At 46.2% G+C, this 17,149-nt stretch overlaps 1 protein-coding gene across 1 annotated transcript; it reads right to left on the reverse strand.

Annotated features, from left to right (window-relative positions):
* Positions 1-3,727: 3,727 nt before the first annotated feature.
* On the reverse strand, positions 3,728-15,900 carry RRAGC (Ras related GTP binding C). Its single transcript, XM_006262486.4, has 7 exons — positions 15,603-15,900; positions 11,025-11,228; positions 10,178-10,377; positions 9,265-9,379; positions 6,730-6,872; positions 6,329-6,477; positions 3,728-5,343 (listed from the first exon to the last, which is right to left on the reverse strand). The coding sequence occupies exons 1-7, from the start codon at positions 15,876-15,878 to the stop codon at positions 5,192-5,194; spliced, it is 1,239 nt and encodes a 412-aa protein (XP_006262548.4). The 5' UTR covers positions 15,879-15,900; the 3' UTR covers positions 3,728-5,191.
* Between the last annotated feature and the right edge of the window lie 1,249 nt (positions 15,901-17,149).

Consider the following 17,149-nt stretch of genomic DNA (forward strand, 5'->3'; position numbering starts at 1 on the left):
ATTAGGGTTTGTCAAGTTATCTCATGCTCCTCTGTGAAAGGAGACCTGTTGATTCCCTTACAAGCACATTCAGATAAAAAAAAATCCAGAAGGCTAAATAAGAGGGTCTCATTGAATTTACAGAACTGTATTCACAACTTGAGGCTTGCACAGGAAGTCCTCCCCCAACACACTCCAGACCCCAAAAGTCAATGAATTATCTGATATGCTTCTCGCCAGATTATTTGGGTGCTCTGCCTTCTCTCATTCACAGTCTGCATGCAGGTCAAAAAGTAAAAGTAATCACACATCTGCTGCTTACAGTTTTCCACCAGGCAGCTCTAGGGAGATTACACACTGACATTTATACTTCTTTTAAAAGAAAACAAAAGATTATAAGAGATGTGAAGAAACAACACAATGGAGACAGCTTCAGGTTGAAGCAACATGGTGAAACTTGAAGCCCATTGCTTTTCATAATGCAGAGTAGAATATATAATAGAGATTTAGGTTAAATAGTGTATACGAGTACTTTGCTTGTGACTGCCACGCTTCATGCTAAAAAGCTTGAACATCCCTCCCGACTACATAAGAGGTAACACAAAACACCTTTGCCTCTCAGATAAAGTCCTCTACAGCAGTATATATTCACAGAATGTATCTGAGCACACACGTCCTTCTTACCAAAACGTCCAGTACCCAATAAAATAAAATATGGAATCACCTGGGCCAGGTACAGACATTACACTTTTACTAGTATAAATGATTGGAAACCAGTCTATACCCCTAACAGAAGTTTGGCACATGCAGACTGGTTTTAAAATGGCAGAATTTGGTCCAAGATCTGCCCCCCCACCCCAAAAGGGCAAATGCATGTGCTGTTTTTTACCAATCTAAAGTATGTTGCTTACAGAAAACCACATCACTTAGATCAGTTCCTCCTGGGGCGTTTTGAATGTCTGTACCTAGATTTCCAGGTTTTAAAAACCACCATTGCAATCCTACTTACATGACCACCAAGAGCTCAGCGGCTCTCAACTGTGTTATACTCAAGGCACCCCTCAGAAAACGCCAGGTCTTAGTTTGCATTCAGTTTTTGACTGGCAAAATAACAGTGCAATTCTTCTGCTGCAAAGAACTCAGCCCACAACAGGTCAGAATGACTTTGAAATCTCTGGGCTCATGTTGTGAATCACATTTGCTAACATCGCATGGCACCCTTGAAAGAGTCTCAAGGCACCCTAAAATGCCATGGCCCCTTACTTGAGAATTACTGCACTAGGTCAGCAATTGGCAACCAAATGCCTATGGGCCAAAGACATCTTACAAAGTCTGCTGTTACTAGGTGGCAAGCAGCGTGGTGGGTAGGAGGAAGTGTGGGGGAAAGGAATTTTTTCTAAGTGCCACCCAAGCACTAGGTCAGCCCCATTCATTTCACCAGCTGACCTGCTGTCCAGCCCACCTGGCAGACTGAGCTGCTTCCTTCAGTCTGCAGCTCGTGAAAGGTTACCAAATCCTGCACAAGGCAATGCTGAGTGCTGAGATTAGCAGCATAGAAAGACTTCCATGTGAGGAGAGACTAAGGCCAGGCCTGTTCGGTTTATAAAAGATGCTTGAGGGGAGATACGAGAAGGGTTTACACAATACTACATGGCAAAGGAAGTCAACAGGGATTTATTATTTACTGCCTCTCACAATACGAGAACCAGAGGTCACAAAATGAAATTAGTAGGTAGTACAGGTAAAACAAAAGGAATTTCTTGTTCACATGTCGCATTAAAGTGCAGGACTCATTGCCACAAGGTCCTGTGGAAGCTGAGAGCATAGCCAGATTCACAAAGGGATCGGACACGTTCTTGGAGGAAAGGAGCATCAGTCGCTATTGAGCATAGGAGTGGGGGACACAGCCCCAGGGAGAGGGAGAGAGGAACAGGGGGAAAAAAAACTGGTCAGACAGTTCCCTTTCAGCATGTGCTCCCTGCTGCCACGTGACACAGGAGCTGGGCTAGCTGGACCTAGGGTCTGACCCAGTAAATGGCAATTCTTATTTTCTTGTTAGTATCTGGGAAGATTCAGACAAGGGGGAGCCAGACCAGAATCCCCAACACATCAGCCTGCCAGGGCCAAATCCAGCCTCCTGCTCAGGGCACGATCACTCCTGTCTAAACCATTTTAGAAAGAAAGTCTTTTTTTTTCCCCTCCTGAGGTGATATCTTTTCTCAGTCTACCTGCCTACAGCAGGCCCAAAGACAGAAGTCCCCCAAGCACCTTGGCTGCTGGCTTTGAGGGTGCAGGAGTGACGCGGCAGCCAGGACGCCCCAGGCCAGTGGTTCTCAACCCCTCCAGGCTCGAAGCCTACCTGAGAAAATACCAGCTTGTAGTTTGCCCATTTTGGGACTACAGAACCACCTGCAAGGACGGCGCCCTTAACCCTGGGGAGTCCTACTTGCAGTGTGGGGGTGAATCGTGTTTGCATTTACCCCAGCAAAGGCTCTCCTGGCCCCCCAGGGTGCTGGGAACCACACCTCCAGGAAACAGGCCGGGACTGCTGCGGGGGTTCTCTCTTGGCCTGGCCGCACTGCATTGCACTGGTCCTGCCCTTACAAACCCAGACATCGGATGCACCTGGAACTCGCCCCACACAGCCGGGGCAGCACAGCCATCGCAGCGCGGCCAGCACAGGGCAACAGCACCACCTAGCGCCAGCCAGGGGGAAGCACAGGGCACAGGAAGAGAGGGGGGAAGGAAGCCCCCCCAGGGTGCAGGCACTGCTGTCTCCTCTCCTCCTGGCTCCCCTGAGTCAGAGAATTCCCCCTTCCCTTTTGCTTTTACAGGGACAACAAAAGCCAGTCCCTTTCTTTCAGGGCTGGCTGGCTGGAGAAGCCCAGGCAGGACAGTGCACTGCAATACTGGCCACCTTCGGTTCCCTTCCTGCCCAAGCAGGACAGTGTGACAAGCACCCGGTTTGGTAGGATAAGGAACCTTCCTTCCAATACTGTTTCAAGCAAGAAAAGAGAGACGTGCAAGGGAGGAAAAGACCCAGGGACTGCACTTAAAGCATCACACTACAGCTCCAGAACCGCAAGTTCAACTCTCCTGGGATTTGTCCCAAAAGCTAGCTCTGAACCATGCAGCTGCAAGTGCATATCTGGTCTCTCTGGTCTGGGCAAAGGTGGCTACCTATAAAACGCTTATATGCCAATTCCTGCAGCCAGGGATGCCCGTCTTCTTACACATGCCAACTTAATGGGAAAGTAGGCTCACACAAACACCCCACTCTTTGTCCTACCTTAACCATGTACAGAGATCAGCAGGAAGAAGCGTCTGTTGCTTTCTCTTCTCCCCTGCAGGTTAGGTTACAAAGAATACACACATGCACAACCCTGCCACCCCCACTCCAATTGTTTTGGAAACTTGCCACCTCTTTCAAACATAATCTTACAGATTAACCAGAGTCTCATATAAAGAAAGGCAGTTGTATTGTCCAAATAGCACCAAAAAGCATGCTAGGTACATAATTAAAACCTTGTTAAGGGCTGCACTAGAGTGGAGCAGGCCCTATATTCACTGCAACATCTTTGGAAAGATAAATTACACTGCACATGCACTATGAAATGTTCCCTAGAGAACATGTATTTTTAATGCAGTTTAAAGGGAGAAGGTTCTATAATGCAGGACGTTCTCTCTCCTTCATACGGCAGGCCTCAGACACTCAAACCATCATCAACAGAAATCACTCAAGGCACACTTACGTATATAGATTTTTTATATATAAACATTTTACAGTGGCACTTGTGTACTCAACTGGTCCAGTGGCTTTTGAACATACAAGCATTGAGTAGCAAGAGGAAAGATCTGAATGGAACAGCAATTCTGCTTACTGCCCTTTACAGGACTGATGCACAATATGAAGTCTTAAGTAATATTACCAATAAATTAGATTAAAACAATTCAGATATTGACTCATACTATGGAAAAATGTTCAAGAGATCAAAGATACTCAATTTTAACAACACGAGGGCAAACTGAATGGTAAGCTGTTTGCCGAGGGATCAGTACTGAAAACTCTCAAAGAAGGTTAACAAACCGTTCAGGGTATTTTGTGTTTTCTCTTGTGTATTGTTTATGTCAAGCCATTGAAAACCAATTTATCCCTGCTACAGTTACTGTGCCCCTTGCACCTCCCTGACTCTGGAAGAGAATGATCCCTTAAAAAAGTCCATGTAGATTCCCATCACCATCACAAGGTGAAGAATTTGGTCACTTTTTTTCCTTCAAAAGTACCTGGAAGTGTTTAAACTTTTGTCAATGTCCTGCTAAATTCATCTATTTAACAACTTCCTAAACATTTACAATTACATAACCCTATTGGTAAGAGACACTAATTCCTTTGAAGTTGAAGACGGTCTACTTTGAGTCTGTTTTGATAAAAACCAATATAAACGTAGTTTGTTCTCGCTGTTATTCCCCAACCCCCACCAAATAAGGAAAGCTGGTGAGAAATGTTACCCAACAGCAAAACGCAGAATTCTCTCAAAAGGAAGCCTCAGCAAAGTCCTTTAAATGAACCTAAAGCCATGAGAGCAGGTAGAGCTCTATCCTGAATTCATTTAACAAATTTCAGAATGCCCTGCTGAGCAACTTGAGTGGAGGCAAAGGAATTTCATGGAATGATTTGGCTTTCGGTGAAGTTGTAAGGCCACGGGCCTTTATAAAGCAAAAGCATGAATTTTTTGGCGTTTCCACAACAGGGTCTATATCACCACCTTCCCTGCAAGCCAAAAGGTTAAACTCAAGCAAAAAAATGGATATTTTACAGGATAATCAATTAAAAGTGGAAACTGAGCGCCTGGCTGTTCAATGTTTCACATGACAACTCAATCATCTGTAAGCTCTGACTGAAAGGGAGGGATCTCCCAGTCGTATCCAAACCGTTAAAGCAGGATTCTGAACAGGAAAAGCCACCACACTCAGAATAAAGCTCGTTTTGAGTTGACAATTCTAACTCCACTGGCCTCAAAAAGTGTTTTTACAGTAGTTTCAGTTGTCCAACACCAGTTACAGGCTGCTGTTCCAAAGTTCATGTTGCTCGTCTCTTGTGGAACACACAAACACCCCAGACTTAAAGACTGTATTCTTTGTCCCATTCCACAAAGTTAAAAACTTTGGATTTAAGAGCTGGCAAGTCTGTCCAATCAGTTTTTAGTACCCCCTAGACTGCATTTCTAGGTGTGCCATTGTGAGTCACTGCTTTCATGTTTGGGGTGCTTGCTTGATGGTTGCAGGTTCTGTGGGAGGCAACACCCACCTCAAAGACCTCATGAATGGCTTTGCGGAAACAATGGAAATTGTAGTCAATCAGACCTACGAGGGAAGGAAGAGAAGAAGTTTCTCAGTCCGGTGCCCTTAAGCGCCCAAGGAAATTCAAGCAACATTCCATATAGTAAAAAGTGTAAAGAGCATTTTCAAAAGCAATTTTGCTTGTAAGCGTTTTCTGAACAGACTTCACATAGTAATATACTTAAGAGTCTTGTTTTATGTCAAATATTTAATGAAGACAGTGCCACGTTCTACCTGTTATTTTGATATAGGCCGTTTAACTGCTTTAATGCAAACACACGTGTTCAGAATACATGGTACTGTGCTAGACAGTGTTGATCAAGTCAAAAATCTGCCTCAGGAAATTGTCACATGCAAAGCAGTCTTGTAAAGAAACAGATCTGACACAGGTGAACTACTACAATGCTACCACCACCGTTTAAGGGAAAAGCTTCAGGAATTGATTTTTCACCACAATTAAGGAGTTCGCATATGCCACTGAAGAGACAACTAGATAGGAAGGAAGATGAAACAGAACAGAAAAGGCAGGCAAAACATCCACAAGTATCTGCAACTCCATCCCTAACACAGCTTTTTAATTACAAGTAGATTTAAAAACAGCACCAGTGTAAGCCACAAATTAGAGGCCCAAACTAAAACAAAGATAACTGCTATGTATGGAATGTAACTTCATCACTATTTCAATCATACTTAAGGGAAAGAACATGTGGAGCTGTTCAGTGTTATTTCTCAACCAATGTTGCTGCAGCAGAAGCAAGAGGCAAGTGACATAAACCAAAACAGGCCATCCAGCTCCCAGTTCAGAGGGACGATAAAGATTACAGCAGCCTAATTTACTTGTAGTTAGCTGCACACTGAGAAGAGAATGAGGCGGAAACACAAGTCTTACACTCAAGTTATAAGTCATTTTAACTGGCAGGCTTCTCCAATTGAGACACGAACACTAGATTTTACAGGCAAAAGTAGTTCTTTGTACCAAGAGGGCTTGCCCAGTCAAGGAAGTCCTTACCTTTGCGCTCAAAGCTTTCTTCTCTAAGAATGCAGACTAGTGCCAGAAATTTTGTCACTTCCTTTAAATACAAGACAGTTGTGTTATTGAGTTTGATAATTGCCATAGACTCTTTATCATACGCACTTCCACTGCCATCTTCCTTTAACCTACAATGAGAGACACACACACAATATACACATGCAGAAAAACACCACACACCCTTCTTACCAAGACCCCATCCAGTTGCTAAACCAGCTGCCTATCCTTCCCCTCCAGAAGGATCAAACAGGAGGATCAGTAGTCCCCAACAATATTATGCCATTGGCTTAGGCAGTCAATATTTGCATGGAACTTGCAGCTCACCTACACTATTTTGTAGCTTTTACCCTAAATCAGTTCTAAGAGGGTTAGTCACTTACCCATATATACAAGAAACATCAATAACTACATCAATCATGTCACAGCACAACTCATAAGATTGCATATCCACAGGGGAGCTGTCTGTTGCAATGTAGATTTTGCTGACAACATCGAAGAGAAAAGCTTTTTCAATTCCTGAATTCTTCAAAAGAAAAAAAAAAAAAGAATTGAATGTGTTAAGTCTTTAAACTATTCATACATTAAAAAAAAGAGTCTAATTTATGTATAATTCACACATTTTCATATATTTAATAGCAAGACAAGTTAATCAGAAGGCCTGAGATTTGAACAGTTTCCACAGTCACTAGAGACATATTACATCTAAAAGGATATAGTGTCAGTCTAGAGACTTGTTGGCTAATAACCATCAATGTCATATTCTGGCTGAGAAAAAAAAAATTGTTTAAAAAAAAAAAAAAAGTAATTTGTCATTAAACAAAAAGCTACATGGAAGAAATAAAACCCAATAGGCAATATTCTAAAATCCAGCCCCTCCGTTCACAATTCTACTGTTAATAAAGACAAAATGTTGCTGTATTTCAGGGACCTGCATTTGGTAATTATCTTCTTCAGAAATTTCCTTCTGCAGCAAGTTTACTGGCTTTTGTACCTGTACAGCTAATTCATTTAATCAATACACAGAAAGCAAAAGGTGAAAGGCAAATACTTGTGTGACAATACTTAGCTAATGGCAAATACTTTTATTGGCCAATGCTTATTCAAAACGTTTTAGTGTAATTCTGTATGACAAACAACTAGCCAAAGAAATCTAAGGAACAGATACTATGTAGAAAAGGGGAAAGCAAGTAAAGCCAATTTCTAAACTTGTGATGGCAGAGAGTATCATAACGTGGGTGCTGACAATGAACAAAATCACAGGTCCCAGACAGTCATTTTTTCAAAGAATCCTGATTAGGTGCTAGTGCTTACAGCCTATCTTAGATTCATAGATGTTAGGGTCGGAAGGGACCTCAATAGATCATCAAGTCCGACCCCCTGCATAAGCAGGAAAGAGTGCTGGGTCTAGATGACCCCAGCTAGATACTCGTCTAACCTCCTCTTGAAGACCCCCAGGGTAGGGGAGAGCACCACCTCCCTTGGGAGCCCGTTCCAGACCTTGGCCACTCGAACTGTGAAGAAGTTCTTCCTAATGTCCAATCTAAATCTGCTCTCTGCTAGCTTGTGGCCATTGTTTCTTGTAACCCCCGGGGGCGCCTTGGTGAATAAATCCTCACCAATTCCCTTCTGTGCCCCCGTGATGAACTTATAGGCAGCCACAAGGTCGCCTCTCAACCTTCTCTTGCGGAGGCTGAAAAGGTCCAGTTTCTCTAGTCTCTCCTCGTAGGGCTTGGTCTGCAGGCCCTTGACCATACGAGCTGCCCTTCGCTGTACCCTCTCCAGGTTATCCGCATCCTTCTTGAAGCGTGGCGCCCAGAATTGCACGCAGTACTCCAACTGCGGTCTGACCAGCGCCCAATAGAGGGGAAGTATCACCTCCCTGGACCTATTCATCATGCATCTGCTGATGCACGATAAAGTGCCATTGGCTTTTCTGATGGCTTCGTCACTACCATCTACTGATGGTAGATCATCCTTGATCATCATCAAGGATGATCTACCACCAGTAACTCAGATTCCTTAAAAATTGTTCATGGGTGCACCCGCAAGTGTCTGTGGTAGCCAAATCGTTTGCACACCCAGATCTACCCCAGATCATTTGCACACCATCACCTATAACATTGGGAATGTACCCAGGACTGCTCTCTGAAGACATCTTTCTGGCTCCTTCTCCACTAAGTTCATACTCTGTTCTAGTTTCTGAAGTGCTGCACTGCTCTGTTCTGCCTCACCTCTACACACCTACACATCTGTCCATGTTCTAACAGGGCCATTTCCTCCTACTCACCTTTCTGTGCTATTTGCCACACCTATGCAGCTCCTCTCCATCATCCACTCCTTTTTGGAATGGTCATTTTACATACAGCCTTCTTATATTCACCAGATGAGCTTCTCTTCTCATCCAAACCACTTTTACCTTTACAATGTTAGCTCCCTGCCCCTCACACTGCTCTAAACCTAGGTTTTTTGTTGGGTTTTTTTTGTTCTTTTTTAACAGACAGCCAATGTGTCTTAATAGCATTCCTTGCAAGTCTTCCCCCTTACATAGTTGTTCTTCAACTATCTGTAATTTAGACCACAGCCAGGTGTACACTACAAATATTTACCAGCACAGCTCTGGTCACAAGCAAAATCCCTGATAGGCATGACTCTGCTGACAATTTCAGGGGTCCTGGAACATGCTATGCCAGCTCTTGGTGGCAAAGTGCTCATAATATGACTGGAGCTATATCAGCATAGCTCACCAATATTGCTAAACCAGCAAAGTCTTTCAAACATTGACCTATACCGAGTTCCTCATAAAAGAACCTCGTTTGTTTTATTTACATAGCGTCTTTGCTGTCCCAGAGGCATGTCACTGTAATTTCAAATATAATGTTAGAGTTAAGTTAAAGTAAGAGTGATAAGACACTTACTGATATAAAGATATTTAGTAGATTTTCCAGGGTTGGCAGTTGTGGAATGAGTTTCTGCACCACTTTACTGAAGGCTTCAAATATTGAATGGTCATAGATACTGGTCAAATAAAAGCTGGGGGAAACAAACATTTTCCAGTCTAGAAAAGTTAGGTGTAAATCAAGGCTGCAATAAGTTGTCAAAATTACGTTTTCTGTTATTCAAAGTCTACTGTTCTGACAGAGCTTACCAGTCACAAGACTACACTTCTGTGGCCACAGAAGCAATGCATTTTGCAGGGTTGTTGGACTAAGCATAAGACACAAATAAAAAGAGAGCAAGAAATACACCCAAACTTGTTTGGTCTTTTCATGTGCCCTAGTGTACAAGGTAATGCTGCAATCTCTTATGGGCATCTGTTACAGAGATTTAGAAACTTCTTCCTGACTTTCCACTTGGAGCATATCTACACTGAGCTGCACAGGAATTGGTAGCAATAATTAACAACTCTTCTAATATAGAAAGACACAACCATAAATTAAAGCTCTATCAAGCTCCTATTGACTTATAAGAACTCAAAAATGTGTGCAGCTCACCAAATGTCAAATAAGCAATGGACAGTCCACAAAGCATCCCTGACCATACACCAGTCAGAACTGGCACTGAAAGTCTAACCCCCACCTCGCAAGAGCAAAGTAGAATAACCTCAATTACCAAGGAGTTGGCAAACTATAAATGGCCAGGATTATACATTTTAAAAGCAAGCTAGCTATCTCTAATGCCTGGTTACACCCTGCCAAGAGTTTGTGGCACACTTTGTAAGAACCAAGTGACGATGCTTATTACAGTCTCTGATAGGAAATGGAGGAAGAGCCACTAATTTTGCGTACAGATTAGCAAAAGTGAACTACACACAGAATTTGCATTGCTCACCTAAGGTGGAGTTTTTCAAGCCCAGCATCTGCAAGATCATCATTAGCTCTTTGATGAATATCCCTTTGAGTTTCTATTTTATGGTCATCTGATAAGCCGTCAACTTTATGAATAAAAACTTCAAAGTTCATTTCTGGATTAACTTTGTAGGCTTTAGAAACAGTAATGTGCAGTCTTGTTAAAGCTTCCATGTAGTCATCCTGCAAAACCGTTTTGGGAAGGGTCAGTGTCAAGGCTATAGGACAATTAAGTGATCTTTCACCATCATGCCACGCTTCTATATGAGGACAAGCTAACAATACTTCCATGACAAACAGTGTTTCTGATTTTAAACAGCTCTAACAGAAGAAACTAGTTGCAATTAAAAAAAAAAAAAAAAAAGGCTGAAAGTTTTGAATCTTGTTCTGTTACCTTCTAAAGAGGATGCGATTTTAGAGTTACCTAGACAAAACAAAGTTTTGTTTGTTTTTAAACCTATACAAACCTTCCCTTGTTGGCACATAACAGCCAAACAGTAAGAAAACCAGGGAAATAAACTTTGTTTAATGGAAATTATTCATTACTTATCCACAAATTCCTGGACCTCCTTCTGAAGTATCTGATACAGATCACCATCAGACAGGGGATGTTTGGTTACAGAGACCATCTGTCATGACAATTCCTATGCTGTCCAAGTGGCAGTCTTTAATGGGCCAGTATAATTTAAGTAAATGCAGGTAAAAATAAAAAAGTGCAAATATTTTATAAATCTATCTTACAATAAATGTAACCCTGCCATCAGTCCCTCCCTCTCCCCACACCTCCAACAGCAGGGTAAAACTTCATGGTCTTCGCTATTCGTATCTACCTGAGCATCAATAACATATATCAGTGCCCCTGTGCCTCTGAAGATCATCTCATAATCAAATGTTGGGTCAAAAAAGTCCATTTGTCCTGGAAAGTCCCATATCTGGAAATTCACGAAGGAACTATTGGAAATATCATCTTTGTAAATCTTGTTGGTGCTCTCCAGAAACAGAGTCTCATTAGGAGACATTTTATGAAAGACCACCTAGTAAAAGAAAACCAAATTAATTAGCTGTTAAAGATCTGCCATTAATCACAAAGTCAACAATGTTAGAAAAGAACAAACACAGAGAAGGTGCCTAAAGATGACCAAAAGAAAGCCTTACATTTCAGAATGTGCCACATACCAGTAAGATACCAGTCTCAGAATTAAAAAGAAAAGCCCAAGACTTTACACTTGACAGTTTCCTGCATCAGCTAAAGGAAACAGGTTTTTTAATTAAATAGATGTTTACAAGTGTTAATAATCACATTGCTTAGTCAGCAAGAAGGAACTAGATTTACTTCCCTCCCCACTCTCCCACATCAGTGTAATACGGTGGCTTCAAGCTGCCTTTGTAATGCCACAAGAACTGGGAAACTATAACTAGAGATGTGCTTGTGGCCCATTTCTGGAACCGTTCTCATATTCTGGAGCAATAATTAATCCAGCAGAGTGTTCTGAGACTGTGGCAAGGGCAGGGAAATTATAAGGGGGAGGAGATAAAATGGGAATGCACTGGGAGAAAAGGAAAATAATGTCAAACCAGGGGTAGGGATGAAAGGCAGGGGGTGCCCATCACCTCCAGGTTCTCTCCCTACATGAGCAGGCCAGGGACCTACACACCTCTGGCTTCCTGCATGGGAGGCAGGAGCTGCAAAGCCTCCCCATTCTGGAGTATCCAAACCTCTCCCCATGATCCCAAAGTGAGTCAACAGCTGAGGAGGCCCTCCTCCCTCTCCATGGAAAGCTGAGCACAGGCACGCTACAGAAATTCAGCTAATGCACAGTACTGAGTCTGGGCATGCTTGACACCAGCACAAGCTGTGAAAGCACATTTCCAAGTCCTTTAAAATCCACACACATGCCCACATTGCCTTGAACCCCGGTGCTCCATGGGCAATTCAAATTAGTGTTATAACAAGTGTGGTACCATTTGAGTCGGGGCTTGTCAACATTCCCTCTCCCTCACTCTCAAATCAGTTTAAACTGAACAACCTACCATCAGTTTACTCGACTCCCACCCTAAGGGAATCAAACTATCCTTGTAATGAAGACCCACTGATGCTCAAACACTTGTGGTTTACCCTGCTAATAAATGGTACGTGCAGCTCTCCCGGGGGAAACAAAATTCAGTGTTGTTTTATAGTCATAAGCTCAACCCCAAGAATTGCCAGCAAATGTTCTCATGATCTGGGTGAAGTGGGCATGCTGTAGCCACCATCCTGACCAAAAACCAGGCACTGCAAAGGTGGAACCCTTTGCTAGCAGAAATTGCAAAGCAAAAATGTAGGCGCTCTGCTACGATCCGTTTCTGTCCAAGGGTGATTTAATTTGGGGAACATATCATCCACCTACAGTAAGATGTTTGTAGAACCTTAGAGAAACTAATTGGAAGGGGCTGGCAAAACAGAGACAGGTGGGGGTCATGAGACTATCACAGCTCACCAAGCCAGTTGTCTTCTACACAGGCAACCACGTTCACATGGTTCTTTTCACAGAATCTGTCAGACTCTGATCCCATATTAAGGGCTGGGAGGAGAATGGGTGGATGGGATAGCAGGTGGTAATAGGAGCAGGGGGGATAGGGGGGGCAGACAACTACAAATCCCACATTCTTTCTTCTCATGCGTGTACCAAGGACTGGGGAGACCCTACTTCTCACACTTTCCCAACACCCTCAAACCTGCACAACAGGATTTAAGAAGACCCCCTGAGTGGCATCTGAGAGCCAAAGAATACAAAAGTAAAGTGCATACCACCAGGGCCTGGAGTGGGACAGGGAGCCTGCCCAGGTAAGCAGCACAAGAAGGCAGATGGCAGAGACTAATACAAAGGCTGGGCTGTACAATGGGGGACAGTGACACCCTTTGGTAGCAGTTGCTTATGATTATATGTACAAAGCAGCAGAGGGCACCAGGCAGCAAGAAACAGGTTCTAATGTGCTTAATGGTTTTTAGGGTGCTAATGGGTTAACTGGGAAGGAAGAGAAGGATTTTAAAATATTATGGGGGGGGGGGGATGGTAGAGACACCAATCTTCTCTCATTTGCTCACCCTTACAGAATGGTGGTTACTATAAGGCCGTCATGCCTTCAGGGCACAGTCACTCCATTTAAGTGGACTGAAAAAAGACTATGTTCTTACACGAACTCAGTGCTCAGTAAGTTCACAGCATGCTAAGAGCAGTGGTATTAGCAGCTCCCAGAATGAAAAGGAAAGGAGCTGCTCAAGACTTCCAATAGTTTCAGGGCTTCAAAGCCTTGAAAAGGAAAGGACCAGGTCAGTTGTGTGCAAGAGGAAAGGGAGGTGTCAGCAAGTCAGCAAGTACAGTGACTACACAGCTAACCAGAATACAATTTAGAACATGCTTAAGCTGTTGATGCAGGTATTCACAGTTTGTTACAATAAATGCAACAAACCATAATTGGGGATGGTTATGCACTAAAGTGAATCATGCCCTTATACAGTATGCCCACAACTGGAGCACTCTCTCCTGCCAGCCCCATTGAAACCTACCTACCCCAGGCCCTTCAACCGAGGACCATGGCCTTCACACCGTCATAAAGCACTCAGGAGCCCCAGGCTTTCCTCCCAGCCCTTAATATGGGATCAGAGCCTGACAGCTAGCCACATCAGCACGTTTGCTGCAAACCTACACAATCACTGCTTCAGCACAGACAAGCACGGGCTCTTAGAAGAAATATTTTCTAAAAGCCTGAGAAAATCCATGACTAGTCTCTTTCTGAACACAAACTTCTGATGTTTGTGTTCACATCAGACACACTTGGATGCTAATGTTGCTGGTGGGATACCTGCCGACTTCCTGCCCCTGTGCAGGGGGCTGGACCCGATGACCCTCCGGGGTCCCTTCCAGCCCAAACGTCGTGCAATCTACGTGCGGTGTTACGGCGTGTGCCCACACAACGAACTCGTTGCTGGCAACTGGATTGCAAACGCCCTGACCAATTCACAGAGGTAGGGTCGGAGGGGACCTGAGCAGATCACTTAGTCCGACCCCCTGCCCTGGGCAGCAATGAATACTGGGCTCATATGAATACTGGAATACAGGTACTCCTCACTTAACGACCTACCTGTTTAATGACCGCGCAGACTTACGACCAGCTGTCCGAGCAGTCGGTATTGTACGAAACGTCTTGTGGAAACGGCAGCGCAGCGTCTCAAGCCAAGGCACGCAGTATCAAGGGGCGGCTCCTCGCTTATTGACCAATTCGCTTAACGACCTAGTCGCAGGAACGGAACTCGGTCGTTAAGTGAGGAGTGCCTGTACTATGAATATGGAATTCATATGAATATGAATACTAAGTTAAGCTCGTATGACCCCAGTTAGGTAGTCATCAAGCCTCCTTTTAACGACGCCTAAGATAGGAGCCTGGGGTTTGGTGCAGCTCGATTCAAAGGTGGAGGGATCCGTGAAAACAGAACTGATCTGGCCCTGCCTGATCCGCCTCGCAGGGATCAAAAGAAAGACAAAGTGGGTCCCTTAAAATAAATACATAAATAAAAATAAACAAACAAATAAAAATCGCATCTCTCTGTGCTGTCGCGCTGGCGGAACGGGACGTCGCTTCGCTTCGGCAACGTCACAGAAGCACAGGCACGCGTCTCAACTCTCCCCACGGGACAAGTTTTGCTGAACCCGTCGTTTTGGGAGGGGACGAGACGCCGCTGAAAACCCCGTCCTTGTTTTGGGAGAGCGTCGCTGCCGACGAAAGCCAAGCAAGGGGGTTCCTGGGTCCACCGGGCTTCCTGCTTCGGGGGACAAGTCAACGTCTTGCTAGCGGGGCTTAAAAACGAAAGCTTTCAGGTGACAGAAGAGCTGCCGAGCAAACGCATCAGCTAGGACACGGGTGCTCGAGAGAGTCGCCGGCGCGGCGCGGCGATTTCTACGCGGCAGAACGCCACAGGCGCGAGATGAGAAATAGAAAGAGGCGCATTTGCGCTAGACAGACAAACCGCGGGGAAATCCCCCCGGCTCCGGCACCTCACGCCAGCTGCGACAAACCTACGTGTCGGAGTCGCTTTGTTCTACTTTCTGTTCCTCCTCGGTCTAGGTGTCCAGGAAACCCTTAAAACGCTGATTTTAAGAACCGTTAATAAGCCGTTCGTAAGGGGCGGGCGGAAAGGGAAGACAGGCGAGGAGCGCCCCGAGACCGTGGGAACAAGGCGCCGGCGGCGTTGGCGGACAGGAGGTTTTGTAACTGTCCGGGCTGGACCTCGAGGCCTACACGTGTGACAGTGCGAAGGAAAGCATGGCTGACGCGGGGCCACGCGCGGGTGCGGCGGGGGAAACGCGAGCAACGTTACAAACGGCTCCTCGTTGAGGGGGGGAGGAGGAGGACGCGGGGGCCGCGCTCACCTTCTGGATGGACGACTTGCCGCTGCGCCGCAGGCCCATGAGGAGGATGCGCGGCTTGGAGTCGGAGCCGCCCGCGCCGCCGCCCGCCCCGCCCGAGCCGCCCGGGCCCCCCGAGCCGCCGCCGCCGGGCCCCGAGCCGCCCTCCAGCTCCGCCTCCTCCTCCTCGCCGTAGCCGAAGTCTTTGGGGAAGGAGTCGGCGGCGCCAAAGCTGCCGCCCCCCAGCGCCGGCTCCTCGGCCGCGCCCGCCGGCCCCGCGCCGCCGAACTGCAGCGCCATGGCCGCTCGGCTCGGCTCCCCTCAGCGCCGCGCCGCGCAACGCAGCCTGCGCCGGGCCTGCCCCTCGCCCGCGCCCATTGGCTCGGAGCAGCCACCGCGCGCCACCATTGGCTGCGGCGCAGACCAGCAGGGTAGGGCGGCTCGGTCAGGTGACGGGGCGCTGTCAGCTGACCCGGGCGGCCGCACGTGACCGGGCCGTGCTGCACGTGGTCTGGGCTGCGGCCGCAACAGGGGCGGGGCGGGGCGGGGCGGGGCGGCAGGCTGGGCTGGCCGTGCGGAGCGCGTCTCGTCCCTCGGGGCGGGAGGGGTGAGCCCTGCTTGTCCCCACCCGGACCCCCTTGTCAGCGCCCAGGGCCAGCCCTCACCCACTGTGTTGAAGGAGAGAGCCCACTTGCAAGGGGAAACCGGGTTCCCACGCTTTTCTCCTTTGAAAGGAGTGCTTGCTTCCCACGTTTTTCCCCTTTAATAGGAGAAAAAATCCACATTTTTCCCCGAGTGTTCACTTCCCGCATTTTTCTCCTTTAAAAGGAGTTTGCTTCTCCCATTGATCTCCTTTTAAAGGACAAAAAATCCATGTTTTGCCACGAGTTCATTTCCCAGGCTTTTCTCCTTTCAAAGGAGTGTTTGCTTCTCACGTTTTTCCCCTTTAAAAAGAGAGAATCCACAGTTTTCTCCCTTAAAATGGAGGGGGGAAATTGTGTTGTTCCATGCATGTTCATGACCCTTCTGTATATTCTTGCCATCCACTTCTGGGTCAGGACCCAGGGGTTGAGAACTGCTGCTCTAGTCCAACCCCTGCCTCCGAGGCAGGGCTGTCCCCATGCAAACCACCACAGCCCAACCCTCTTCTAAACCAGTGATCACCGACTGGTGGATCTAGATCTAGCGGTAGCTCTTGGAGTCGATCAGAGGCTGGGCTGGGGGGCTCAGTGCCCACGTGCATGCCTCAGCCCAGGTCACTCCTTGGAGGAGGGGGGGTAGATCAAGGCCCCTGCAGGGAGGGACAGTGCTGCAGAGGCAGGAGCAGGGTAAGTTGAGTGGGGTCCAGCCAGCTGCAACTTATCTCCTAGGGAGGCATGCCCCCCAAAAAATTCTCTGCCTCACTCTGTACCCCACCTTCCCGCCCCACAGACGTACCTGTGGGACAGAGGGAGGGAGGTAGCAGCACACAGTAAATCTTAGGTTGCTATTAAATGCCAAAGGTGATCTCCTACTTAAAAAGGTTGGAGGCCACTGTGCTAAACTCTATGCAAGACCATGCTCAACCCTGA

The sequence above is a fragment of the Alligator mississippiensis genome, chromosome 6, assembly GCF_030867095.1.
Source record: "Alligator mississippiensis isolate rAllMis1 chromosome 6, rAllMis1, whole genome shotgun sequence".
Taxonomy (NCBI): domain Eukaryota; kingdom Metazoa; phylum Chordata; order Crocodylia; family Alligatoridae; genus Alligator; species Alligator mississippiensis.

What these genes read in the sequence shown, in the direction of transcription:
- RRAGC (XM_006262486.4), bottom strand. Translation starts at nt 15,878, where the DNA reads ATGGCGCTGCAGTTCGGCGGCGCGGGGCCGGCGGGCGCGGCCGAGGAG. An exon ending in GCAAGTCGTCCATCCAGAAG is followed by an intron (nt 11,229 to 15,602) that starts GTGAGCGCGGCC and finishes TTCTTTTACTAG; the next exon opens with GTGGTCTTTCATAAAATGTC. An exon ending in GATGTTTCTTGTATATATGG is followed by an intron (nt 6,478 to 6,729) that starts GTAAGTGACTAA and finishes CTCTCATTGTAG; the next exon opens with GTTAAAGGAAGATGGCAGTG.